This window comes from Pogona vitticeps, chromosome 6 (assembly GCF_051106095.1).
Source record: "Pogona vitticeps strain Pit_001003342236 chromosome 6, PviZW2.1, whole genome shotgun sequence".
NCBI lineage: Eukaryota > Metazoa > Chordata > Lepidosauria > Squamata > Agamidae > Pogona > Pogona vitticeps.
In genome coordinates this window covers 153870-181686 of record NC_135788.1, presented here as the reverse complement: position 1 = coordinate 181686, position 27817 = coordinate 153870, and the positions used below count along the sequence as shown (strand labels likewise).

Here is a 27817-nt window from a genome sequence, read left to right as displayed (position 1 = left end):
TAATAATAATAATAATAATAATAATAATAATAATAATAATAATAATAATAGATCATCTAAAATTCTAAAACATTAAAAAATACTGCCTCCCCAACTTTTCTTTCGCACTGTAACCATCTGCAAACATTTCCACCTTCATGTTGAAGGTGCAGAAACTTACGTGACATCATTTTATAAAAAGCATATCAGCAGTGGGTGATCACAGAACAAAGGAAGGCTAATTGCCTTAGAAAAAGTACAAAGGAGAGCCGACCACAGATGTCTGAGCCAGCGGAGCCTAAAGGCAACACCCTGAGAGCTCCCTTTATTGACTTAGAATCAGTTACATAGTATGTTGTGAGAATTCAGATAGGATACAAGGCAGAGCAGAGAGTCAAATAATCCAGGAAGGTTGCGTTGGAAGGCCTCTCTGAAGAGAAGTATCTTCAGCCACCGCCTGTAAGTGGGGAAGGAGGGGGCCCAGGAGCAGCTCTGCCCAGAGCTGGTTCCATAGAACAGGTGCCACTGCTGAGAAGGTCTGGTTTCTCTCAGATGATTTTTGGTGGATTACCTTGGGCAAAGGGACTCGGAGGGCTTTATAAGTGAGCATCAAAGCTTTGATGTTTGACCCAGAATACAACAGATAACCAGACAAGCCACGACTGGGGAGATGTGATCAAACTTGCTCACTCTCTCCACCAGCCTGGACCTGCTTCAGTCTCTGGGTCGACCTCAGGGAAGCCCCATAATGAGAGCATTACAATAGTTGATCCTGAAGATCGCCACCACATGCACCCATCTCCTGAGAGCCCCCACATCTAGGTGGGGTGGAGCTGGGTGCCAAGGCTCAGCTGACTGCAATCCAGGAATCCCAAAACAGAGCTGGGTCCAGGAGCCCACCCAGGTCCCCAACTTTTCCCCTATATGGGATCATGTACGCCAACCAGCCTAGAGAGTGTGTCCCCTAGGGATCCCCCAGGAGGAGGATTCCCCGTCTTGTCCAGGTTCAGTTCGAGCCTGTTGGCCCTGCTCCAGTCCAGGACCAAAGCCAAGCAACGCTCCAGCCTCTGGATGGGGTCCACTGCACAGACGTACTCCAGATCTCCCGATGACCTACCCCAGCAGCTGTAAACATATTTTAAAAGGCATTGGAGGTATTGGTAACATGTGAGGATCTAAGGGGCTGACAGCAAACCCCCAACCTGCGCTCTCTGTAGACAATCCTTAAGGAAGGATCAGAACCAGCTCAAATCCAGTCCCCAGATCCCCACCACCAAGAGCCTGGCTAGGAGGATACCGTGGCTGACAGTAATGAAAGCTAGTCTCCTTCTCCAGCCAACCTGAATTCTTCCTCCAAGTGCACAGCCTGCTTGCTTTTTCCATTCTGTGGGTGAAGAAAAGCAGCCTCCCTGCATTTTACAGTATTAAAGAGTCTCTTTGCTATCACACAGCCATCCACTCCTCTCTATGGAGCATCTGGGCAGTTCACAAGAGTCTGACAGCTGCTCCTGCTTCTGCTGCTTCTTTGGGATGTGTGCCCTGATGCCACTATCATCCCAGCACCCTCTCCCCTCCCCCCCCCCGAATGACTCCCTGCTGCGCTGGGATTCTAAAACCGCAGGACAATGCAGAGATGGGCATGGCTGGTGCACTGCAAGTGCTCCAGCCTTCAGGGAAGGGGGCCACTTGCAATGTCTGAGATGCTCCAGGGGACAAGACAGAGCTGGTTTCCACTAGCAATTTTCCCAACAGCTCCCAAGGCACCTCAGGCAGGTCCTTGGGCAGTGTGAAAGCCCAAGATGCATCTGGACATCAGGAATCCTTGCACCTGTTCCCAACCAATCATTCATGAAACTGGCCAGCCCGCCCTTCCAAGAAGAAGACTGGGCCCCCTCCCCAAGGACCTGCTTCTCAAATCAGGATGCTCTGTCCCATGGCAAAAATCAGGAACGTTTTGGTGAAAGTGGTGATCCAGACCTCAGCAGAGCAAGCCCATGGCTGATCTTCTGCTGTGGAGCCAGGAGAAATCTCCATGTCTGCCGTCTCTATGGGGGACAGCTAGTTTCTGCCCCAGAGAGCCTGGGGAGTGGGCTGCAAAGCCCTTTCTTGCCACAAGACTGGCCCAGTGACCACAGAACTCCTCTGACTCAGAAAGCATCCTGGAGAGAGCAGTTCCTCTCCTCTGGGATCCCCCGCCCCCCAGTGTCTTCCTGATTTGGCAAAGTTTCCACCCTGACCTGATACCAATGGGGCAGAAACTGTTCATAGGTGGCTCTGCCACATGCTCACATGATGACCAAAGACTAGAGTGCCTTGAATCAGCCTCCCCAGAGGCAAACCCTGGTTTATGCACACGCACACAAGCCCATTTATGTTGCTTTGCACCCCACAAGACCTTGGCCACCGTCTGGCCCCTCCCTCTCTCAGTCCCTATTTCTTCTTCTTCTTCTCCTTCTTCTTGTCCTTGGCCTCAGCTGCCTTGATCTTCTCCTCTTTTTCCTTCAGCTTCCTTTTGCCCAGTGGGGTCTTACAGTACCACTCCTGCCAACAGATCCCAGAGAGAACAGCTCAGACACGGTGTGGATGGGCGCCGAAGGAGAGGGTGCTTACAGGCTGCTTGAACCTCTTGGCCCTGGTCCGTTCCCAAACCAAAAAATGGCTTTGTTTGGGCCCGGGGAGAGCCGGGGGGGGTAGGAGGGAGGAAGGGGCCCTGGAGCAGCTCCTGGCCTGGGTATGGGCAGCGAGGAGGGGGGCCAGAGGGCACCTGGATCATCTCTTCTTCCTCAGGGTAGATGGGGTCCGTCCTGGCCAGCATCTGCAGCAGCTCCCCTGCATTGAGTGGGCGCTTGGGCAGCTGCAGGAGGCGCCGCTCGGTCAGCACGGCCTGCACTGCTCGCGCCAGGCTGCCCTGGCTGTAGCCATCCGACACTTTGGCCAAAGCGCTCAGGTCCAGGCTGGAGGTCACCACGCCACCGTGCCTCTGGATCAGCTGCTGCCACACCACTGCCCCGGAGGAGGAAGAGTGGGGTGAGCATCGCGTCAGGCTCCTCCCTTCCCTACAACAACCCTAACCCCCACCCCCATTTGGCTTCCATGTCTGCCAGGAGCCCTTGCTTCCAAGAGGGGACTCTACCCTGATGCCCTCTTTCCTTGTGCCAGTTGGAACCCCCCCCCATCCAGCCCTCCCCCCCCACCAAGCATTTAAGGACCAGTGGGCTGGAATTCCCAGAATTCGTGGAGAACGGTGGGAGTTGAGCTCCAGAAGAAGTGAGGGGGGCCACCCCTCTCCCCCCCACCCCAGGGCTGCCCCCGGCTGCCCCCTGGGCACCTGCTCTGCTCTCTCATGGAGCACCTTCAAGGAGGACCTGCTTCAGGCTCCATCTCAGCCGGGGAGGCTCTCCTGGGTTCAGGCTCCTCTCCGATGCTTTTCAGAGGAGCATCTGGACAGCCCCCTTCCCACCGCGAGGCCTCCCTGTCCTTCCTTCTGCAGAACCACTGCCTTCCCCATTTCCCTCCCCCGCCCCCACCTCACCAAAGCGCGAGGCGTAGTCTGGGCGAGGGATGAGCAGGACACGCTCGTACGTCTTGCAAAGGCCCTTCACGTCGGCCAGGTAGGGCTTGTTGGAGGTGCCCAGCAGGAGCACACGGTCGCCAGCCTTCAAAAGGTGGAGGGCCTTTGGCAGCTCCCTCTTCAGGCGCCTGGGGTCAAACTGGAAGGGGGTGGTAAAGGGCCAGCAGGACCCAAATCAGTGCTCTGAGAGGGGGGTGTTGCCAGGCAAGATACCCAGCCTGGACTTGGCTTGCCCACGTCTGCACACTTCACTCTTGCTGAGGGGGTGTCCCTCTGCAGTTAGGGCCATTGCCTTATGCCAATCTCACACCATGGCAAGGGGCCCCTCAAAGTCCTGGCAGGGAAGCACAGCATCCCTCTCCCCTCCCCTCCCCTCCCCTCCCCTCCCCTCCCCTCCCCTCCCCTCCCCTCCCCTCCCCTCCCCTCCCCTCCTGACTTACCTCCTTCTCTTCTTTAGGAACCTTCTTATAAAAGGTCTTCTCTGCATTGCCTACCCAGATGACCGAGGGCTTCAAGAGGCGGGCCACCTCCAGGGGGTGAGGAAAAGGAATGTGAGCAGAGGCCAAAATGGAGATTAGTGGTGTGGTGTGGTGTGGTGTCATGTGGTCTGGTGTCTGCTCCTGCTTCCTCCCCTGGCTGAGGAGAGTAACCCTGCCATTCTACCCTGCTCTGTCAAGGCCAGCAGGACAGAGGGAGCTGCCCAAGCCTGGGTAAGATGTGGCCAGAAGCTCTGCAGGTACAGTGTCCTCTACTTGGGCTCCAGGGTGTCCCCTCCCGGATCCAACAAACACCCACTTACTGCCTCCCCAAAAGCCCCCAAATCCAGACACCCTTGGCTTCAGTCTGGCACCAGCAGCTGTTTCTCCCTCTGATCCCAGACCAGAGGCACCTTTGAGTTGCCTGACAGGGCACTGCCCTGATTTTTTGCCCAACCGTTCTTGCAAGGCCCTACCTTGAGCACAAGGTGGACCAGCATCTGGAGGCCACTCTTGCCTGGGTACTTGCCCACCAGGTTTTCTGGAGAGAGGTCAAAAAGGTTGGCCCCTGTCTCCGTGCAGACGGCTTGGACCAGCATCTTCTTCCCTGTGCCCGCAGGACCGGCCAAGAGGAGGGACTTCACCAGGGGGGCCAACTCATGCACAGTTTGGCAGCCTGTGGTGGGAGGAGAGGGGAGGAACTCACTGGCAGAAGGTGCAAGAAAGAGAGTGGGGCAAGGGGGGGGGAAACCTTCTAAGAGTAGGATCCCAAAGCAACCTCCACCTCCCATGCAGGGGAACAGAGGACTGAGCACACCCACCCAGGCGCAGAATAGCATACAAGGCCATGTTCTGCCGTACATCCACCGTCGAGGGTGTCGGCTCAATCTCCTGCTGGCGCAGGGTAGTGCCCAAATAGCAGAAGTCACCTGGTGGGAAGGAGACACATCAAGAAGGAGAAGCAGGCAGCGATGAGGAAAGCACTCGTGCTTACACACTTACACACACACACACAGAGAGAAATAAACATGGGAAGAAGGCTAGCTTGAAAGCAGCCTAGGTGGGGACGAGATCCCCCTGTGAGAACCTTTTTTAAAAATTATAAAAAGAAAAAAAATTACAAATAGCAGAAATAAGACTAAAATACAAACTCAGTAATAATTACTCACCATACACAATAAACATTTCCCACCCGTGCCACTTTCACCTGTGGGACTAGGGAACCAGTAACATCAATTTGTGCCACTTTACGCCCCACTTTACGCTCCAGAAGTACATGGATTCTTTGGCTGGCATATAGTCTTTCCACTTGTTCACTTATTTCCATTACAATAATTATTTATTAATTTCTGCCAGTCTTTCAGATATATTTATTTCCCCCTAATTTTTAAAAATATTTTAGTAAAGAAAAATAATAATAACAATACTAACACAAAATGTACATACATGCCATACAATAGTACAAAAACTCCCCCCCCCCGCGTGCCACCATCACCCTCAGGACCAGATAGCCAAATATATCCTTTTAATCTCTTTTCACCCCATTCCACTCCAAAAATACATTGATTCATCTGCTGGCTTATGAGCTCTCCCTTTTACAAAAAAAAAAAAAAAAAAGTTCAAATATGGATACCATATCTCTTTAAAAGCTTTCAGATATATTTCTCCAGTCTTTATTGGGAGGATCCAAAACAGAAAATTAGGTTTAAGAATAATGTATTTTTGAAGTATTCTCGAGAATACTTTAGGAATAATCTTTATTTTACATAATGCTATTCTACCAAGTGTCATGAATTTGATTATGAAAATTGTAAAAGTAGAATAGAGATGGATTTTGTTTCATAACAGCAATGAAACAACTAGAAGCTGACTGATGTCCAGGTGTTAATTAGGAAGAAAAAATTGTACAAGGTCAGTTCTTTTTCCAGCAGAAGGAAAAAAAAGTAAAGAAGAACAAGTTGACCCTTATCTTATCAAAACTCCAACGGACAAGGACACAACGGCTTAATTTAAGAAAGATGGGCAAAGAGAGAGAAAGAAGGATGGGAGAAGAGATGGAAGGGAGAGCGACGGAGAAGAGATGGAAGGGAGAGAGACGACACACCGAGAGATATGCAGCCGACAGGACTTTATTTTGAGATTGCGTAAGAATGCTTATTTAAGATATAGTTAGACAGTTCATTATTTTCACTTTATAGAGGAAATGACTGGTGGCTAAGGCTGGGTGTTATTTTGGAAATAATTTGGAAATACTGAATGACGTTAAAATGAGCTTGTTGAAATGATATCTTTTGTAATAAAATATAAAAAGACAAATTGTCTGTAAGCTGTCTCCTTGTTTAGACTAAGCTACTGTAGTAAATTGGATATTTTGGAACTAGGATTGTTTTGATCTGGCCACATGATGCTACCAAATTAGGGTCCTAAATTAATGAAAGGAAGATTAGCTCTTCCAGAGCTCCTAGACATTGTTTATTTAAAATCGGGACAGACTTGGGCGAAAGGGTGAGAAGTCGCCTAGAGCAAAGTTACAGGACCCGATTTTGCTGGAGATAGGGACGGATCATTCCTGGATCCCTCTCTGTCCCGTGTAAGGGCCGTTCTAAGGAACGCTTTTACCACACCAAGCTATGACAATTTTAATTTTTGATACTGGTTTATCTGCCTGCCAATTTTTCTTCAGTTTGTCCATATTTAACTTAATTATTTCCTATAAATTCCTAAGTATTTAATTACACTCTCTATTCTTCCTTTGAATTCTTTTTTCAATTCCACAATCCCTTTTTAAAATTAAATTTTATTTATTAAATTGCACAACGTAAAACTACCACCACAATAAAACGAAATTACATATTACATCAGTGCCACCACAGTACTTCAAATTTCATTCAATCCATTGTAACAGCCACCCTCAAACCGCAAAGAGTGGTTGCTACTTCACTTTAGAATCTCTGCTGCCACCAACTTATCCTTAAAGAATCATAAAAGGACAAGTGTAACTTTTCAAAACAAAATCTGGTTTATTGATTACAGAAATAAATATAGTAAATCACTGGTAAAGAATCAACTAATCAACCACTGTTAATAATCAATCACTGGCTCACACAGACTATTTCACACTGACAGGCTCTCTCACTAACAATCACTTTAAACTCTCAGCTCAGACTCTCATCTCCAATCTCCATCTATCCCTCAAAACCCCATACACACCCCATTTATATCCCAGCTCCTCCCCCTTTAGCACCACCTTCCGTCCCCTCATTGGCTGCTGTTCCACTGCCCAGCTGTGACGGACAGGTGAGGGCAGGGCTGAACGTTACATCCATTTTCTCTCCAAAACTCCATTGTTTCTTTCTCGGTGTATACCCCTTCCCTCTCTGAAATACATATTCCAAGAATACACTCCATATTTTCTTAAAATCATTATTTTTTGATAGGCCTCTTCTCATTTTCAAATCACATGTCAGTTTATCATTAATTGCCATATCCCATAGTTCTCTATATCATTCCTCTAAATTGAGTTGGTTATCATTTTTCCAGTTTCTTGCAAAAATTAACCTTGCTGCTGTAATCATTATTACTATTAAGTCCTTATTTTCTTTCAACAATTGATCCTTCTTAACCAAATTCAATAAAGCCATTGATGGGGACATTTGAATATTTAATCCAGTTATTTCCCTTATTTCTTTAAAAATTTGCTTCCATTCTTGCTTTCTTAGTTCACATGACCACCACATATGTATATACATCCCCTTCTCTTTTTTGACACCTGTATTCAAAAAAATTACTCCATAGTAATACATTTTTATTTATTATGTTCAGTTTTACCAGCGTTAAATACCACCTCCATATTACCTTATAAAATTTTTCTTTTATCCTTACAGACATGTTCTTCATAATTCTTTGGTCTCATATTTTATCCCATTCTTCACCTATTTGTTCTTTATCCAAATCATATTGCCACTGTATTTTTAATCCTTGTGTATCCTGTTTGGCTTGAACTAATAATTTATATGTATGACTTACAGTTCCCTTTCTGTCTGTCTTTTCCTCTGATTTCAGTCTTTTTTCAATAATCTCTTCAAATTTTGTCATTTTTCTACTTTTCCCTTCCTTACTATTTCATTCCCTTGTCCACCTTTCTATTTGAATCATATTAAACCATGAAATCCCCTTTCCTCCCAAAACCTCTTTTATATTTTCTTTATCTCTCATCTTCTCCATCCAGTCTTTTATCCTATTTATCCCTTCACTTTTTAATATATTCACAATTTTTAAAAAGATTTTCTGGAAAATTCTTTAAATCCACCACCCGGGATAAAGGAGAGATTGGTGGGCTCAATATACCTCTAACATTTTCCCAATTTTCTAACAGATTTTTAAGGAAAGGGTTAGTAATCTTTTTAATCTCTTCTCCATTTTTTTCTTTAAACAATATACCCCCTTTAATTGAAATACTGTTTCTGATTACTTGTGCCAGCACTTCTACTAGCAATGTAAATAGAACTGGAGATAAGGAACAGCCCTGTCGCATTCCTTGGCCTACCGATATTGATTCAGTCATACCATCGTTTATTATTATTTTTGCAGAGTTCTGTGAATATAATTGCTGGATTATTTGTCTAAATTGGGTGCCAGATCCTTCTTGTTTAATCAGTATTTTTAATGCATCCCATTCAACTGAATCAAAGGCTTTAAAAATGTCTAGATATACCACTCCTGCTTTCCATTTTGATTCTTTTGTCAGGTGCATTAGATTAAGCACCTTTCTCATTGTATCTGACATCTGTCTACCTGGTATAAATCCATTTTGCTCTTTCTGAATGTATCTCCCTATAAAATTGTTTAATCTTGCTGCCAAAATTGCTGTGAATATTTTAGCATCTTGATTTATCAGTGAAATTGGCTTGTAAGATTCCATATTTATAGGGTTTTTACCCTGTCGGTGTCTTCTGAGGCACAGGTCACATCCTTGGAACACAGGGGTAGAGAGTGGGGTAACACTTCCAGTTCCCAGACCACATTTCATCACTCTAGCCTAGCTAAAAGTTGTATACCTTGTCTTGTGGGTAAAATCCTTTCAGCAAATGCCTCCACTAAGGAATTGCCTTTGTCTAGGTTGGAGAGAAGAGAATGGGGCCACTTGCTCACTCACCTGAATACTCTGCTAGTTGCACCTTCTGGGGCTTTTTAATGATGCCCTGAAGCACCAGCTCTTCATACAGGGAATCTATGGTCCTGGAGGGAAATGGAGGGGGGGTGTCAAAGTCATCCACTGTGGGGAAAGGTGCCTTGCTAAGGTCAAAGCTGTAGCCAAGACACCTCTCCCTTGACAAATTTTCAGAGTTCTTTACGAGGTCAACAAGCATGTGAATGGAAAGGGGTCAGCAGGTTTGGGCTTCTCAGGTTTTCAAAAAGCTCCTGCCAATGTACCTCAGAGGAACAGCAAAGATTTCCATGGGGTGGAAAGGACAGGTCTTACTGATCCATAAAGATAAGAAGAAGCATGTAAGATTAGAGTTTTAACAGCTGACACCCCCCCTTTAACAGCTGACACCCCCCCCCATGCTCATTAATGACCTGGAGATTCAGGTGAGTGAAAAAGTGGCCAGATAAGTCTGTGACAGCAAATTATTTTAGGGATAGAAATACAAAAACAGATGGATGCAAATGGATGGATCAAACAAAGCCATTTAGTCATGAGACAGTTGAGAAGAGATGGGAGCAACTGTCCAAAGGACAATGGAGGGGTGTGAACTACAATGTCACAAAGGGCTCTCAGTTGGGCTCAGCGCCATTTCACCCGTTCCTAAATGACCTGGCATTAGAGATGAGGCATGAGGTACATGGTGAGAGGAAGATCTCTCCAAACTGGTGCCATGGGCATTAAAATGGAAACAGAAAGGGTCTGAGCCAGCAGCAACTGACCAAGAAATGAACCTTGGAACTGTGCTGGGTTACCCCATGGATGTCTTGACCCACTGTGCAGCCTTTCCCCTTTTTAAAGGCCAAATCCATGCTGGGTACAGTTAAAGAAGGACTGAAAATAAAACTACTTGTTCATTTTGTCCAAATATTGTAAGCCAAATTGTGCATTTCTGTTCTTTCTCTTTTTCCTGCTGCCTTCCATCTTTTCCAGCATTATTGTCTTAAGAACATAAGAAGCAACCTGCTGGATCAGGGTAAGGACCCCTCCAGTCCAGCTTCCTGTGTCTCACCGTGGTCCCAACAGATGCCTCTGGAAGCACAGGAGACCACTAGATACTTCCTTCTTGATCCCCCCTCCCCTGCATCTGGCATTTGGAGGTACCTTCCTTTGAAGCCTGGAGATCTTCTCCAGAGAAGTCTGTTTTTTCATATTGTGCCCAAAGTAGGAAAGCCTCGGCTTCAACATTTTTGCCTCCAGAGAGATTTCAGGCTTGATTTGATCTAGGACCCACTTGTTGGTCTTTCTAGCCATCCAGGTTATCCACAAAGCTCTCTTCCACTGCCCCATTTCAAATGAATCCTCCGCCTCCCGCTTTCTTCACTGTCCAGCTTTCACACCTGTACGTGGGGATTGCAAGTGCCAGGGTGCGGATTCTCTTGCTCCTGGTTATTACGGACACATCCTGGCCCTTCAGGGCCTCCTGTAATTCCTTCCTTGCTGTCTTTCCAATTTTCTGTCTTCTGCTGATTTCTCGATTTGGAAGGATGATTGAGCCAAGGGATATCAAACCTTTCACTGTTTCAAATTCAGTGCCAGTGTCAAAGTTGTGTAAGTCTTCTGTAGTCATGATTTTTGTCTTAACATTCAGCTGCAATCCTGTTTGGCACTTGCTTCTTTCAATTTCCATCATAGTATCCTCCTGACTGAACAATTAAGGAAAAGCCTACTCTGTCCTTTTCTGCCTCAGGTGTCTGCTTCCCCCCATGCCCCAGACCTATCTTGCGAGTGGCTCCTATCACTTTTCAAACTTTGTCCATCTTCCTTGTTTTGGTCAGAAGCTGCCTCTCCTTCAACAACGGGCCCTCGTCCTTCTTTTATTTAGAAGTCAGATTTAGGCTTTTCTACATTAAGTGCAATTTTCTCAAAAAAGTTGGTTATTTTTCATTTTGATTGCTACACACATATTCTGGCTAGTTCCCATCCCTAAGAGTCTGTGCTGGGATTGATGCCCTTTGGGTATGTCCATTAATGAGATTCTGAAAATATGCAACAGGTAGCAGCACTGGAGAAGATGCAGGAAGAGACAAGCAAGATGTGCGAGAGCCTGGAGTATTCCCCTAAAAGGGGACTGTTTGGCTTAGGAAAAAAGGCTAGTAAGTGAACATAGATTTTAATGTGCATAAAAATGCGTACACTTGGTGTCAGGTGTCACGTTCCTGGGGGTTACAACGGCAGAGTCTGACAAGCCAGTCCTATGTCAGGAATTCAGGGAATGCAGAGCCGATATCCAAATACAGTGGTGCCTCCAATAGCGATGTTAATCCGTTCCGCAAAAAACATTGCTATTGGAATTCGCTATTTAAAATGCGGTTTGCCATTGAAATGCATTGAAAGCCAGCTAATCCGTTCCAATAGGAACGAATTGCCGTAGCTATTCAAAAATCTCCATGGGAAACCTCGCTAATCAAAACGTGGTTCCCCCATTGAAATGCATTGAAACCTATTCAATGCATCTCAATGGGGGAAAAACAACAACAAATTAAAAAAGAGAACAAAGCCAGCCACCAAGGGAGCGAGGAAGGAGGAGGAAGCCAGCCAGCCCAGAAGGAGCGGGGCCATCCACCCGCCCGTCCCTGCCTGCCGGGGGGGGAGGTGCCCAGTGGGTCCCTTTGTTCTCCTCCCTCGACCCCCAGGGCCGCCAGGAGGAGCCGGAGCCAGAGGAGGCCCAGCCGGGCCGCCGGAAGATGGGTGGCCGCCACCGCCCCACAGGAACGAGCCGGCCAAAGCGCCGCTCGCCCAGGCCCTTACCTTCCCCTTCCCCCGCCCTGGGAGGAGTGAGCAGGGCCGAAGCGCCGCTCGCCCGGGCCCTTCCCCTTCCCCCGCTGCCGCCCCGGAGGAGTGAGCCGGCCGAAGCGCCACTCGCCCGGGCCTTTTTCCTTCCCCCGCCGCCACCGCCGCCCCAAGCATCGCTAATCAAAAATTCCCCAAATAAAAAATAGCTAATCAAAGCAAAAAAAATCCCCCCAAAACAAATCGCTATTCAGTTTTTTCATTAATAGAGGCACTCGCTATTCGAGGCACCACTGTACCAAAGCCAACTCACACAACATCGTCCAGGGTCAGAGTCCAAAGCCAAGGGTCCAGAGAACAAGATTCAAGGTTGTCAGGAGCGTGGATGCAAGCCAGAGGTTTGACTTGTTGCTTCCACAGATTTTCAGCCATCTGAGAGCTGTTTATATAGTAAAACAGCCCCTTGAACTGCTGGAAGCCTTTTCATCCTGTCAGAACTCAGGACTAGTTGATTAGATGTTTCTGCGAGCAGCCTTCAAGCGATCCTCTGACCTTTTTGTCATAAGTCTTCCCCGAAGCCTGGCCTGAAGCCTGTCTACTGGGGGAGGAGAATCTGGAGACGATTCAGGTGTTTATATTTCTAATCGCTCAGCATTCTCCTCAGCTACAGTTAACCCTTCAGGTTCTGGATCTTCGGGTGCACTCATGACACCAGGAATGTGAGCAGGAAGGAATTACTTCCTGTCTCATCAGCTGATGGACCAAGGCTGGAGACTCAGGAGGCAGAAAAGGAGGGACCCTCATGAAGAATTCTTCATTTCAGTATTTGTTTATTCAATTAATATACTGCCCATTTAGCAAAATGCTACTCTGGGAAGTGCTATGCAGAACTCATTAAAAAGCGGATTGATACAACATCATAATGCCATTGCATAAAACGCTGGTAAGGCTGCACCTGGAGTATTGCATACAGTTCTAGTCGCCGCACATCAAAAAAGACTTAGTGGAACTAGAAAAGGTGCAGAAGAGAGAAACTCAAATGATGCCTGGGCTGGAGTACTTCCCTTACAAAGAAAGGCAACAGTGTTTGGGGCTCTTTAGTCAAGAGAAAAGGTGCCATGATTGAGACATATAAAATTCTACAGGGGATGGATAAAAGGGATAGAGAGAAGCTCTTTTCCTTCTCACACAATACCAGAACCAGGGGACATCCACTCCAATTGAGTGTTAGGAGAGTGAGAGCAGACCAAATAAAATATTTCTTGACCCAGCATGTTGTTTGTCTAGGGAACTCCTTTCCACAGGATGCGGTGATGGCATCTGGTCTAGAGGTCTTGAAAAGGGAATAGGACAGATTCTTGGAGAAAAAGTCCATTGCAATTTACAAGCCATGATGGGGATATCTAATCTCCAGGCTTCAAAGGAAGGAAGTTCCAAATGCCAGATGCAGGGGAGTCTCCTGTGCTCCCAGAGGCATCTGGTGTGGCCAACGTGAGAGACAGGAAGCTGGACTAGAGGGGTTCTTGGCCTGATCCAGCACAGGGCTGCTCTTCTTATGTTCTTAGGTAACTCCTCCTAACCAGCCTCCGTGAGCCAGGCTAGGCCTAGGGGGTGCATGGAGGAGAGGAACAAATGTGGATTCTAGTTAGTGCCTGCAGGACTGCTTGCATCAAGCGGGGGTGGGGTGGGGACGGGAGACTGGGTGGCTCAGAAAGGGTAGGAATGAACGTACCTTTCCGGGGTCAGGTCTTTCTCCTTTCTACCTTTCTTTCCTTTTTTCTGCCAGAGAAAATTTTTTTTGCCAATGTGTACTTGAAAAGAGAATGGTTAAAAGGAGGGGTCCCCTGGGCATCCTCCCTGCCCGCGGACCTTGGCACTGCTCCGTGCCTTCTGTGGCTTTGTGGCCCTCTGCTCCTCCTGGTCCACGGCCAGACGCAACTTCTGGAGTTCCTCACGCATCAGCTCATCCACCTGTGGGTCGGGAAAACCTCAGGGAAGGACATGAGGGAGGGCCCAGCAAAGGCAGTTGTTGGGCTGCTGTGCCCACCCACACGGCCTTTCCCTGGAAGGCGGGCCCTCGAGTTCACTCACCTGGAGGCGGATCTCCATCTCCACCTCTTTCCGTTTCTCGACCTTGATCAGCTCCACCTGGTAGCGCTGCTCAAAGTTCACGACCTCGTCCCGGTCGCTCCAGCAGCCTAGACAGGAGAGAGAGAGAGAGCAGGTGTTTATCACCTCCCGCCCCCCCCCCCCGTAATGAGGCGAGGACAGAGCCTCCCCACCGAGCGTAGAAGACGTCAGCGGGGCCTGGCAGCTTTTGGAGCAACCCTGGAAAGCCTGGGTGAGGCACTGTTGGGGGCTCCTCTGCCGCCGCCCCCCCCCCGCAGAGTCGCACAGAAGCCTTCCCTCGTTTCTCCCGATTCGGGATTCATTCTCCGTCGCCTGCCCGGGAGCTGGGAAGACCTGGCGCGGGCGGAGGGTGCCCCTGGCCGACTCAGCGGCTCCGACGCTGCCCTGCTTTTCCCAGCCGACCCTCTGTCGGCGCCCCCCCCCGCCTGCCGCCCGCCCCTGCGCTGGCTCGGCCGCTCAGGACTCCCCCCCCCCTCGCCCGCCTACCTGAGTAGTGCAGGAAACCTTGCTGGATGGTCTCCAGGAACTTGGACGGCGAGAGCGTCAGGCCTTCGTCTTCCTCCTGCGGGGACCCTCAAGCCCAACACGTCAGCCCGCAGACCGAGGGTCGTCGGCCTCCCGCCTCGTCCCTCGTAAACCCGACGCCGCCCTGTCCTCCCCGGGCCCGGGAGAGGTGGCGGCCTGGCGGGGAGGGGGGGTGGACGTAAGAAGGCCCGGGTCGGGCCCTCCATCTCACCATTTTCTTGTCCTTCCCCTTCTTGTCCTTCTCCTTCCCGGCCTCCTTTTGGCCTTTCTCCATCTTCTCCTTCTTCTTCTCCTTCTTCTTCGCCTCTGCCTTGATCTCGGCCAGGTCCAGCTCGGCCCTCACCTGCCGCCGGTCGGGTGGGGGAGGGCGTGCAGAAATTTGGGTGACTGAGCCGTGTGGGGGGGGGAGGGAATATCCTGTAGGACAGCTTGGGGGCAGCCCCCGAGGGACATCGGTGAAGGCTCTTCAGCCCGGGGAGCTGCCTTCCCCCTTTCCCCGTACCTCCTCCGGAGTCTTCTGGGCAAAGAGGACTGCGCAGCCCCCCATCGCCTCCTCCGGGTAGTCGGGGAAGCGGCCGGTCAGGTCGCTGCAAAAGGCAGAAAAGGGGTCTCGGTGACAGTCCTGCAGGGCAGGAGGGGACGGGGACACGCTCGAGGAGCCGTCTAAGGGGCGCCCGGACCCACGGAGACGCTTGGGGGGGCGCCCTTGCGTTGCTGCGTCGCCGGCTCAAGGGGGTTCTGCCAAGCCCTCCTAGGGCCGCGCCCGGAAAGCACGGAATTGCCCCCGCGGCGCCTGAAATACGGGCAGCTCTTGTCTGGAGCCGGCTTCTGGCGGCCTCCGAAGAAGCGGGCTGCGATCGACGGACGCTTTCGCAGGGCTGGAAAGACGCCCTTTGCTGGGCACACAGACCAGCGCGCCTCCAGCCGGCTCCTCCTCCTCCTCCTCCTCCTCCTCCTCCTCTGGCGCGGCTTTGGGCTGCCGGCCGCCCCTGCCCCTGTGCGGCCCGAGGACGCTCACTGGCACTCGATGAACCACTGGCGCAGCTGCTCCTTCAGCTGCTCGCGCATGCTCGGCCCTTCCACCTCGTACAGGGTGTCGCGGACGTGGTCCAGGGCGTCCCGGTACTCGACCTCGTAGTCGGACTGGCGCATGCGCCGCAGCTCTTCCCCGAGTTGCGCCCGGATCATGGCCGGAGAGGGTCCCATCAACTGCGGCTCCATTTCCTGAGGAGAGGGAGGCGCTGCAACCGGACGCCGGGCGGTTCCCCCCTCCCTCCTTCTCCTCCTCCTCCTCTCCCCCCGCCCCCGCCCCGCCGCGCCATCATCCCAGCGGGCCACGCGGGCGGCCCCCGACCGAACCCCTGGCGGTGCCGGGGGACGAGGGAGGCCATTAGGAGAAAGCGAGTGCCGGCGAGGCGCGCCGCTCCCTAAATTACCCCGTAATGAGTTTGTAATATGGGCGCGCGGCGCTTCCCTGCGCCCGCGGCCGCCGCGCGCAGGCACTTTCCCGCCTCATTGCCCCGCAAATGGATTTTAAATATCATTCCGAGAGGACACAATTATTTAAAACGCTGAACTAAACACTCGCTAATGGGGGCAAAGAGGAGGAGGAGGCGGCGGCGGCGGCGGCGGCGCGGGCGCAGCTCTTTCTCCCACGGGCCGCCCCTCCGGACCCCGGTAGGCGAGCGGCGCCCTAGCCGGGGTGCCCGTCCGTGGCAGCGACCCCGCGTCTCCTCCACCCTCCCACCCCCCCCCCCCCGGAGGGCGATGCTCCGGCAGCCTCCTCGCGCCTTGCCGCTCGCGCAGCTCTCTCGGGGCGCCTCCGGCCGGGATCCCGCCTGCGGGCGGGCAACGCTTACCATGCCAATGAAGGTCATCTCCATCTGCCGGGCGACCTTGGTGAGTCTCCGCAAGATGCACCCCTTCCAGATCTGCACAGAGAAGGCCATGTACTACACGGGTGTGTGTGTGTGTGTGGGGGAAGCTTCGGGGTCAAGATCGTTGCGACTCGCAGCCAGTACGCTCCAAAGGGAACTCGCGAGTCCCCTCGGACCCACTTGGAAGAACCTCCCCATGGAAGGGATTCGTAGCTCATCGCCCCCGCCCCCCATTAAACAGATGTTTTGAGCACTGGAGGCCCAGCCCTCGGGTAGGACTTGGTGGCCGCTCCGAGGGAGGCCCAAGGGGAGGGGCTCTCTGCTCGCCTCGCCTCGCCTCGCCTTGCCCTGAAACACCGCGGGGGTGGCCTCGCTCCCGTTCTCTTTTTCCCGCTCCGTGGGCGAGCGGCTATCTTTTACACAAAGGCACACCCGTGGAAAGGATCGCCAGCGTCCTTGGGGGGCGGGGTTTGCAACCCGCGTCTTAGCACAGCGGGGGCCTGAGCCTTTCCTTTCGACGGGCAGCTCCCGAGCTGCATCTGAGAATCGCCGGCTCCTCAACGGGCGCGCTGGGAAAAGTCGGCTGTGAACGAGGTTGGGAAAGTCGGTAAAACCCGTAACTGAATTGTTTGCTTGTCCACAAAGGTACAGCTCAGAGGACTTTGCCTCAAACATGCTGGATTGCTATCTACTTCTTTATCTAGACAGGAGTAAAGATATCATTTGAAAACACACTTCGGAGCAAGACCACTAGTTCTGTCCGTTTGTCATAAGCAGGCAATCCTTGAGATTGCCGGCGCATCTGCTTCCCAAGGGGGAACAAGAGGGAGCCATCCATTCTCCATGCAGCCTAAAACCCGAACCCCAGCCTCTGGAGGAGGTGTCCAGGGAAACCAGATCAGCAACAGGGCCAGGCCAGCAACAGCAACTGGTCAGTGCTGAAGCCCACCTTCCCGGTAGAGCAAGGGCACCTTCCCTCGCTTGCCAGAAGTACTGGATCTCCAGCTTCCGGGAGCTTCATGCACCAGCTCCATGTTCCCAGTTGGGAAGGTGGCATCCCACGGTGCCAAGAATACAATTTCCACATGGATCTATTTCTGTTTTTGCTCCCAGGAAGTCAGCAGTGGGACAATGGTGAATCGAGGGATGACTCCTAATTACTGCTCTATCTCTCATCCCTAAGACTTGGCCAAGATCTGGACAACCGCGGGTTAGGCACCTATATGCTGGACCTCCTATTTTATTTTTTACTTATTTTAAAGAAATTAAAATAGTCGGAAATTTTGTATATCTTGGTTCAATCCAAATGGTGTCTGCAGCCAAGAAATCAGAAGAAGACTGGGACTTGGAAGGGAAGCGTTGAAGGAATTAGAAAAGATCATTAAATGTGAGCATGTGTCATTGAAGACCAAGATCAAGATCGTCCATACACTTACATTTCCAGTTCCCATGTATGGGTGTGAAGGCTGGACAGTGAAGAAAACTGACAGACCATGACCATAATATATTTTAGAGATGCATCAGGAAAACTGCAGTAACATTGCTTAAGTGACCCTTGAGGGATATTCCAGACCCTTCCTTAAAAGGCACTAGGTAAAGGTAAAGGTTCCCCTTGACAATTTTTGTCCAGTCATGTTCGACTCTAGGGGGTGGTGCTCATCCCCATTTCCAAGCCATAGAGCCAGCGTTTTGTCCGAAGACAATCTTCCGTGGTCACATGGCCAGTGCGACTTAGACACGGAACGCCGTTACCTTCCCACCGAAGTGGTCCCTGTTTATCTACTTGCATTTTGCATGCTTTCAAACCGCTAGGTTGGCAGGAGCTGGGACAAGCGACGGGCGCTCACGCCGTCGTGTGGATTCGATCTTACGACTGCTTGGTCTTCTGACCCTGCAGCACAGGCTTCTGCGGTTTAGCCCACAGCGCCACCACGTCCCTAAAAGGCACTACAGGGTCCCATTTATTCTCAACACGGTAGTATATCAGGCACCCCATGCTGCTGGACCATATTGAAATACCAACAAAGGCAGCGTTCGTAAGCAGTGCCATTTAACTGGGATTGGCAAGTCATACCTTCCACTCAGGCTACAAAATAGCAAGCTCTTCATATCCAGTTAATTGATCTAAAGTATGTCCAAATATTTTGTGAAAACCAAAACTAATGTGATCATATGTACCAAAGTTACCAGGGAATAAAGTCTGCTTGTTTTAAAAGAGATCCGTTCCAACAATTAGTCATTATGTCTGCCAAGTTCCTTCTTTTATAAAAAAAATATTTTAATTAAAGGAAAATAAATAATAAAACTAACATAAGATGCATATTCAATAAAAGCTATACACAACACAAATCAAACTTTCCCCACCTGTGCCACCTTCACTCTCAGGACTAGGTAACCAAAGGTATCATTTTGGAACTTTTCACCCCATTCCACTCCAAAAATACTTTGATGCCAAGTTCCTTCTGATTTATGGCATCCCTATGAATGAGTGATCTCCTCAATTGCCTTGCTCAAGTCTTATAAACATGAGACTGTGGCTTCCTTCAAAGAGTTGATTCATCCCATATTTGGTGTTCCTCCTTTGCTTTCCACTTTTCCCAGCCTTATTGTCTTTTCCAGAGAGTCCTGCCTTCACATTACGGGCCCAAAGTAGGACAGCTTCAACATTTTTCCCTCCAGAGAGAGTTCAGGCTTGATTTAGTTTAGGACCTTTTTCTTTTTCTTTTTCTGGCAGTCCAGGCTATCTGCAAAGCTCCCTCAACATCACATTTCAATTGAATCATTTTTCCCCTGTCAGCTTTCTTTACTGTCCAGCTTTTATACAAGTTTGCAAATAGGCTTAATGATATAAACTAAGATCAGGAAAGTCAAATCCACCTTCACTGAATGCAACTTGCCTCACCTTTAAAGAACTCCACATAAATTTCAAACACACAGTCTTGATTTTTCATGGAATCAAGAGAACTGGACAGCTGGAAGGGATCTGATGCATTATGGAGTCCATAAGAACCTAAGAAGAGCCCCGGGCTGGATCAGGCCAAGGGCCCTCTAGTCCAGCTTCCTGCCTCTCACGGTGGCCTCATCAGATGCCTCTGGAGCACAGGAGACCACTAGAGACCAGTCTCCTGATACCCCTCCCCTGCATCTGGCATTTTGAAGTACCTTCCTTTAAGCCCATCATGGCTTGTCATGGACCAGCCCCCTACTAACGCAGGAAACATCTAACTAACCGGGGGCCTGCATAGGTCCAAGTTGCCTTTAGATCTTTGGGAACTATACGGTCAAACGTTGTGGGGGGGGGTAGGCACGCTTAATGTGTGTGGCAGCACCCACACAGAGTGCATGATCTTGGCACAGTTTTGTTTTCGGTATTTGGAACAGCACTTTCAGATAGGGCCCGGGCGCCTGCACGTGCACAAGCTTTCCCACCCACCCTGCTTTGCCTTTGTGTGGCTCCTACCTTGCGCTCCAGACTGCCCCTTGAGGGGCGTTCCAGCCCCATTCCCTAGAAACCTGTCCCATTGACCTAGCTTCCCCAGAATACGCAGAGAAAGAGTTGAAGGGCGCCGGCCCGGTCCTTCTCGCTTTCCTTCCCTGCACTCTCGTCCTCTGCAAGAGGTGAGATGCCGAGCTTTCCGCCATCCGGTTCTCCTCGCTTCCCGGCCTCCCGCGGGTCTCTTGCGGACAGGCCAGAGGCGAGGCGGCTTCCAGAGAGTAAGTAGCCAATGGCTAGGCAGGGAGGACAGTCCCGCTGGCTTGGCTGCCAAAGAGCGCCCCCCGCGCCCAGCCCTGCCTCGGGGCCGGACCTCCGACGGGCAGAGAACCGACAGCACCCTCGCCAGGGCAGAGAAAGATTGGCGGCTGAAAAGAAGAGGCTCAAGCCGCAGACGGGGAGTCCGTTGGGGGGCGGCACTGGGAGGAGTCGGCCGCGGAAGAAAGTTGCGGGGCTGGTGAAAAGAGGCGCTTCTTCCCCCCCCCCCACACACACACCTCGAACCCGAACAGGCGATTATAAGCAAAATTTTGAGTAGGACACTCCGGACAAATGGTGCCGCTTAATTCTAACCCAGGTCCCCTTTTGGCCCTGCCTTTTCTTGTCCCCCGGGAGGTACAGAGCTCTCCCTCCTTCACCTTCTGGATGCAGGTGGCCGCCAGCTCTCGATTGGGCTCGGACATGCCGCTCTCGCGCACCCGCCGTTCGCGCTCCTCGTCCCTCCGGATCTCCCACATGAAGCGGGCCCGCAGGCGGCCCTGCCGCATCCTTTCGGCCATCTGGATCAGCCGCACGGCCTCCTCTCGCGGCATGAGGGCCCGCGGCGGCTAGGGAAAGAGCGAAGGGCGGGGAGGGGAGGGGACCGCTTAGGCATCGATCTTAGGATGGTGGCCCTGGCGGCCTACCATCTTTCAGCGAGGAAACGCCGACCTAGAAGAGCAAGGGCTCGGAAAGGCCGCGAGCCTCTGCCGAAGCCCCAGCCGGTCCGAAAAAACGTCCCTCCCCAACCGTAGAAAAAGGCAGGGAGAGACTCACAAAGGCGGCCTTGCTGGGTCCGACGCGGGTCAAGAGCCCCGCCAGCACCTCTTGCCGCTCCTGTAGCACCCTGGCCCGCTCGCTCAGGAAGTATTTCGGGATGGGCACCTCCAGATCCGCCTGGGAAGATGGAAGAAGGAGGAAGAAGAGGCCAAGAGAAGAGCGACATTAGTGGACCGTTCGCGGCGGCCCAGGGAGCGCTGCAACTGGGCGAGGCCGCGACACGGAGCGCCTTCGGGAGCGCTGCGTCCGCCTTGAGCGTGACGTTATGGGTGAGAGGGACACCAGCCCTTGGGCAGGTTCTCAGGATGCCTTACGTTACGAAGGCGAAAAGCTGGAGCGCAGAAAAAGCACAGAGTGTCCACCCTAGACGAAAAAGGCGAGGGCGAGCAACGTCAACGCCAAGTGTCTGGAGGCTTGCAAAGCAGAAGGGGGAGAAAGGTCACGCCAAGGAGGCAGCCAGGCCAGCTCTCCGGGGAGAGAGCCTCATTCCACTCCGGCTGCGTCCCGCAGGCCACCTCGTCTCCCACCGCCACTAGGAAAGGAGGGCCTGGCGGGCAGGCGGATCCCTCTAGGGCAAAGCCTGAGAGGCCCGAAGGGAGACGTGGCCAGCAGCTCCCCCCCCCGCCATAGTGTCCGCACGCGCCCCCCCTTACGGACCGGCGTGAGCTTGAGTTCCTCCAGCACGTGGTCCATGTAGTGGTACTCGGAGACGTCCAGCTCCACCAGCTCCTGCTTCAGCTCCAGGATGCGGCCCAGCACAGCGTCCAACAGCTTCCGCAGCACCTGGCGCTTTTGCGGGTGGACCCCCTGGCCATAACACGCCTCCAGGCGGCGCGCCGTCTGCAGGTAGCGCACGAAGAGGGTGGCCACCCGATGGTAGAAGACGGCGCGGTTCCGCTCGGGCTTGGCCGGCTCCTTGGGCAGCTCCTGGGCCAGCAGCTCCTGAAGGGTCAGCCGCGACTCTTGCCACAGCTTCCCGTACGTGCTGCAGAGGGGGGGGGAGGAGGGGGGAGGCCCCGACCCGCTGAGTCGCCGGCACCGAGAGCCCGGCCGCAAGCTTGGCCTCCCTGCTTCACCGCCGGGCGAAAGAGCTATCTGGGCTGCCTTCTCCTGGGGGGCACCGCCTTCTGCCCCAAGTGCGTGGGGAGCCGGCGGCGACGCCCCAGCCTACAGGAGTGGCGTCGTTGCCCTCTGAGACTCCCGGCAACCGGGCAAGGGGGGGCCACATATGGGGAGAGCAGGCAGAACTCCCTCCCTCCCCTGCCTTTCCCGCCCCGACGGGGCGGTTTAGGGCGGCCTTCGCCTCCTTCGCAGCTGTTCCGTCCCTCGGACCGCCTTTCCAGCAGCCTGCTCTTTTAGCAAAGAAAAATTTTCTGCGCCCCAGGACAAAAAGCCAAAGGAGTTCTCCGGGGCCCGCGGCGGCTAGGGAAAGAGCAAAGGGCGGGGAGGGGACCGCTTAGGCATCGATCTTAGGATGGTGGGCCGGCAGGAGAGACGGAGATGGAAGCAGCGAGGCTCTTGGAAGCCCTTGCGCAGGGAAGGAAGGCGGGAGGGCGGGAGGGCGGGAGGGGACACAGGCTCACCCTTTGCGAAAGAGGAGCCCGCCCCTGCCCCCACCCCGCCTGTGCACCCACCTGCTAGCCATGGTGCCTCCTGGCTCCTGTCACCCTGACTGGCCTCCGACGAAGCTGCTCCGGGGTTGGAGTGTAGGCTCCACCCACCATTGTCCCGTGGGGTCACCATAGAAACGTGAGGACCAGAAGGGCCACAGGATGCAAATCATGATGACAAGAGCAGAAGATCTAGGCCTTCTAGACAAAGTGCCCCCTCAAACAAATTGGTTCCCCTCCCCATGGCGCCCAGCTTCAAGAACGTCGGGTGTGATATGGCTCCTCCAGTGGCAGAAAGAAGCAAGGTAGCTCCTCGGGGAGGGAGGGTTTCGTGCCCTGTCTCCAAAGTGACCGAAGTAAGACCCATCATCTCTAAAGAGGGAGCCACCTCACCCCGTGACCCAAGAAGCTCCAGGGAAAGACTGGCTAGGGTAAAGATGAGCAACGCGGTCACAAGAGCATAAACCTCGGGAGTCGGCTAAGCTCTCAACCGACCGAAAGACACCCTGCTGTATTGTCTTGCCCTGCCATTGAAAATTACTAGATTGATCAAGAGATCGATCAATAGATAGATACAAAAAATTGCCCTGATCTTGGATGCACACCTAACATGGTTGAAAGGCTCCATCAGGAGGCCAGACTCCCTTATGGGCTTGGACTCCCAGCAGAGTCATCCAAGGTGTCACAGGCACAGCTGAGACACCAAGAGGTGTCCGTCCGTCCTCTTCAGGGCAGCAACGGGCTGGAACAGAACTGCCTCCGTAGTTCAAGGTGATACTGGCAGAGGAGGCAAGACACTGAAGCTAACTTGTGTTCGTGCTGCCCAGAAGGCGGCAAGGGTGAACCCCTGCTGAATCTTTCTTACCTTGAAAAACTACTGCTACCATCTCAATGCTGGAGATGCAAAAAAGGAAAGAGGGACCTATATGCACATATGGTGGACGTGTGTGAGAGACACGAGGCGAGGTTGTAGAAGCCCTCGCCGGAGTGTCGTCCTCCCGTAGGAACGAACAGGAGGCGCAAACAGACCCGCTTGCATCACCCATCCCGACCGTACCTCGGGGAGCGGACACCAGGGAACTAGAACAGGGGTTTGCTAAAATAACGATAGCCACTCAGACTGAAGGGGAAATGGGGGAAAAGAAGAAAGGGGCAGAACCACCGTGGAGGCGGGAACAGGGGATATAAAAGGGGCAAGGGACAATATACCCGGGGGCTGGGAGTTAATAGAGGTGGAAGACCCCTGGACCGGGAAGTGCGAAAAGGTCTGGGTTCTCAGGGAGGAGGCAGACGACAGGAAGAAAAGAGGTCTGCCTCCTGCGACCCTCGTATGGGCGGGGGGGGGGATCGGAGGCGCGTGAGTGGAGCCGGAGACGGAGGGAGGAGAAGGAAGGTGTGGAGAGAGAAGGGAGAGAAGAGCATGGAGATTGGAGGAAGCCCGTCGGAGAGGGTTATGGCCGGACCGTGGGCTCCCTTACGAAGAGATGAGGAGCCCTTCAACCCTGCGGGCAGAGATGAGGAGACCATACTGCTGATAGACCCGGGAATTGACTCTTTGGACTTGGATGACAATAATCCTTTTACCAAGGGTCCCTGGAATGATTCTGAGTTTAATCCATTTAACAAGGACATTTGGATGCCCTCGGGACTTGTTGGTCTGGAGAGACAACGTTGGAGTAGAATTAGAAGCAAAGGACCTGTTGTTCAATGTTCCAATAAAGCCTAGTTTTGATTTTGCAACTCATGAGCCTATGGTGTCTATGTCCAAACCTGAAGAGACCCCATTTGAACCCTCACAGTGTGAAATAAGAAAGTATGGGTACTGGTTTTTAAACAAAATTAGAAAAAGTATTGGATGCAATATTCAGATATCGCCAATTATTGCCCTCCTGAACATAATTAAGAATGACCATTTGAAAAAAAAATATCAGAAACAGTTAGTTGTTATAATGGTTAGGGTAGCAAGATTAATATTTGCAAAGAATTGGAAAAATGACAAACAAATCAATCTTGAAGACTGGGATAAAGAAAGGTGGAGCTTAGCAATCAATGACAAGTTAAAATGTGAAATGAAAATAAGAATAGGAATGGTAAAGTCTAATGATTTCAAAGATGTATGGAATTTCTTTTGGAGTATGCCTTTTCGAAGGGAAAAGGCTATATTCCATCAGAATAATCAATGTATTTTTGGAGAGGAATGGAATGAAAAGAAGTACACATTGATATTATTGGTCACCTAGCCCCAAGGGTGAAGGTGGCGCAGGTGAGAAAAGTTCAATGCCTATTGCATGTAGTCATGCATATACATTGTATTTTAGTTGTATTTTACTTCTAATTTTGTAATTTGTAATTTTGCATGTATTAATTTTTAAAAAGGAAAAAGAAAAACTATTCTGTAAGTACCTTGAAAACAAAGCAGTAATAACTAGAAGTCAAGACAAATTTGTTTAGAACAAATCCTTCCAGACTGATCTAGTATTTTATTAAGAAGAAAGGCGGGATAGATGGATGGACGGACACATGGACAGATAGATGATGAATGAATGAATGTTCTTTGATTGGGTAACTTCCCTGGCAGACGGTGGAAGTGCTGTAGTGGAAGTGCTGTAGATGTAGTATATCTTGACTTCGGCAAAGCCTTTGACACAATGCCCCATTATATTCTGATTAGCAAGCAACCAGGTGTGGGCTGGATTGAACACAGGGGTCAGGTGGATATACAGTTACCTTCAGAATCATACTCAGAGAGGGCTTTGTTGGATGGTCAAGCAATCTAGATGTAAATTTCAAAGGGGAAGGGCCTGCAACACAAACTAACTTGTTTGCTTGTTTGTTTACATGCTGACCAATTAGAGAGTTTTGTTGTTCCCGGGTAGGGAGGCTCCACCCCTGTTTCCGGCCCTCCTGGCCATGAGGTGTTTGAACCACCATTGTTGGTCACCATTCCTGCACACGCTTTTCACCTGGAAAGATGTAAAGGTTCCATGCCGGCCCACTGAGCCTGGAGACCCCTCCAGCCACGTGGGGCCAGAACAGAAGAACATTGTATTCGCTATTTTTATTCCTGTATCTACCTGAAACCTTCTAAATGCTTATCTTCGTGAGTACAATATAGATTTCTTTCTTTTATACAAAAGGCCTCCTGAGTGTTATTCTTGAGTGCTAGTGTTTGGTGAGGGGTGGGTACAAAGGGAAACTTCTAGCTAATTCTGCCTGAACCGGCTGGCACTTCTGCTGTGCATTTTGTACTGGAATTCAGTACAGTACCAGAACTCTCAACAGGTTATGTGGCCCAGAGTGACTAAACAGCCAGCAAAAAGGAAAAGACTAGCTAAGAAGTATTTTTCGGGCGTTTGTTGTTTTCCAAGTGTATCTTGCGTTTCTTTTTCTCCCCCCCCTCAATATACCAAACTAGCTGAAGAGAGTTTGCTATTGTTTGCTTGTTGATTTTGTGCTGAAAAAGGAGGCAGGAATGGCAGAAAAGAAGGAAGTTAAATTGCCAGCCTTAACCTCATTTAATTTTGTGAGATGGAAACAAAGACTATTACTGGAATTTAAGGGCATGGAGCTCAATGATTGCTTAAATTCAGACAAACCAGAAGAAAGCAAAGCTAAAGTAGAATGGGAAAAGAAAGATATAACTGCACAAACAATAATTTTTCGCAACCTAACTGATGAACAATTGGCCTATGTTGCAAATTGTGAAACAGCAAAAGAAATGCTTAAAAATCTGGAGGAATCTTTTGGGATTGCAAGCCACCAAACTGAGGCAGCATTAATTAAGGATTTAACCAGGATCCGCTTAAATAATAAGAAGGATTGTGAAAAACACATATCTGAATTTTTAAATATTACAGATAATCTGATTGCATCTGGTCATCAAATGCCTGATAGGATGAAAAGGGGATTTCTGCTAGCATCCCTAGGAGAAGGTTTTGATGCTTTTGCCTCAGTTGTAAATGCACAACAGTTGTCTTTTGATGCCAGTGTTAAGGCTCTGAGAGATGAATGCAGAAACCAGGCAGGAGGCTATTTCAGTTCCCAAGAGGCAAGTGGATCAAATTACCTGATTCAAAACAGGAGCCATAGAAAGGCTCCGCCCCACGACCAATCACGTATCAGCTGCTGGTCTTGTGGGAGGAAAGGACATAAATCAAGGGACTGTGACGCCCACAAGGAGGCTCCAGCCAATGGGAGCTCTCACCAAGTTGAACAAAGAGCTAGCAAAGGCAAGAATGCAGCTTCTGGTCACAAGAGGGACAGAGCTACAGAAAGGCCAAAGAAAGAAACTAAACAGAGTGCATTTATAGCTTATGAAGTTACACCGAGCTACCATAGAAATAGAGACTCATGGATTATTGACAGTGGATGTTCACAGCATGCTACTCATGACAAAACATTTTTTAAAACTTTTGATTCATCAGCCAATGGGCAAATTAAGGTGGCTGATGGGAACTGTGTGGAGGTGCAAGGCAAGGGGTCTGGAACTTTGATGTGTCTAACACCAAATGCAGTCTATGAAACTACTGTAAGTGACGTGGTCTATGTTCCCAACCTTGACTGCAATATGCTCAGTGTGTCAAGTCTCGCGAAAAAGGGTTTTGATGTACATTTTTATGGTGAAAAATGCACAGTTGAAAAGGACAATGAAATATATTTGGAAGCTTATGAATCTAATGGCATATATAAAGTCAGTCTCTTAGATGAACAGGTGCAGATCAACACAGCGCAGACGGCGCAAGAAGAAGTGAGCAGCCTGGACCTGTGGCATCGCAGATTTGCTCATAGAGACACAAGTGCAATCCTGGAACTGCACAAAAGGAACCTGGTCAAAGGACTTGAGGTAAAGCCACATGACAGTAACAAGACATCCAGGTGCGTAAGTTGCCTTACAGAAAAAGGGGTCAGACCCTCATTTCATTCAAGTACTGAACAAAGAAGCACAAAAGTGTTAGACTTGATTCACACTGACTTATGTGGACCAATTAATGTACCATCGATGGGAGGCAACAGATATATTCTAATTTTTCTGGATGATTTTTCAAGGTACTGTGTCACCTACCTACTGAAGGACAAGAGTGAAACCCACAACCTTCTGAGGAAATACGTGGCCATGGTGAGCAACAAATTTGAAAGAATGCCTAAGGCTTTTCAGTCAGATAATGGTGGTGAGTACATT

General features: G+C 50.6%; 1 protein-coding gene across 1 annotated transcript; it reads right to left on the bottom strand.

Annotated features, from left to right (window-relative positions):
• Positions 1–261: 261 nt before the first annotated feature.
• On the bottom strand, positions 262–22752 carry DRC11L (dynein regulatory complex subunit 11 like). The gene is made up of 20 exons (XM_078378252.1): positions 22696–22752; positions 21686–22195; positions 21032–21145; positions 20564–20817; positions 16840–17080; positions 16480–16572; positions 15639–15844; positions 15123–15207; positions 14832–14963; positions 14582–14657; positions 14057–14163; positions 13846–13936; positions 13698–13776; positions 9182–9264; positions 4848–4955; positions 4503–4702; positions 3991–4077; positions 3512–3689; positions 2744–2982; positions 262–2520 (listed from the first exon to the last, which is right to left on the bottom strand). Exons 1-20 carry the CDS (start codon positions 22750–22752, stop codon positions 2410–2412), a joined length of 3051 nt encoding a protein of 1016 aa, XP_078234378.1. The 3' UTR covers positions 262–2409.
• Positions 22753–27817: the final 5065 nt, after the last annotated feature.

Bases quoted from the DNA above. Each gene is read 5' to 3' on its own strand.
- DRC11L (XM_078378252.1), bottom strand. From the start codon at position 22,752: ATGGTGGGTGGAGCCTACACTCCAACCCCGGAGCAGCTTCGTCGGAGG. The intron at 15,208-15,638 runs GTGAGCGTCCTC...TGCCTTTTGCAG, and splicing joins CAGTGGTTCATCGAGTGCCA to CGACCTGACCGGCCGCTTCC. The intron at 14,164-14,581 runs GTAGGCGGGCGA...TCTCCTGTCTAG, and splicing joins AGGTTTCCTGCACTACTCAG to GCTGCTGGAGCGACCGGGAC.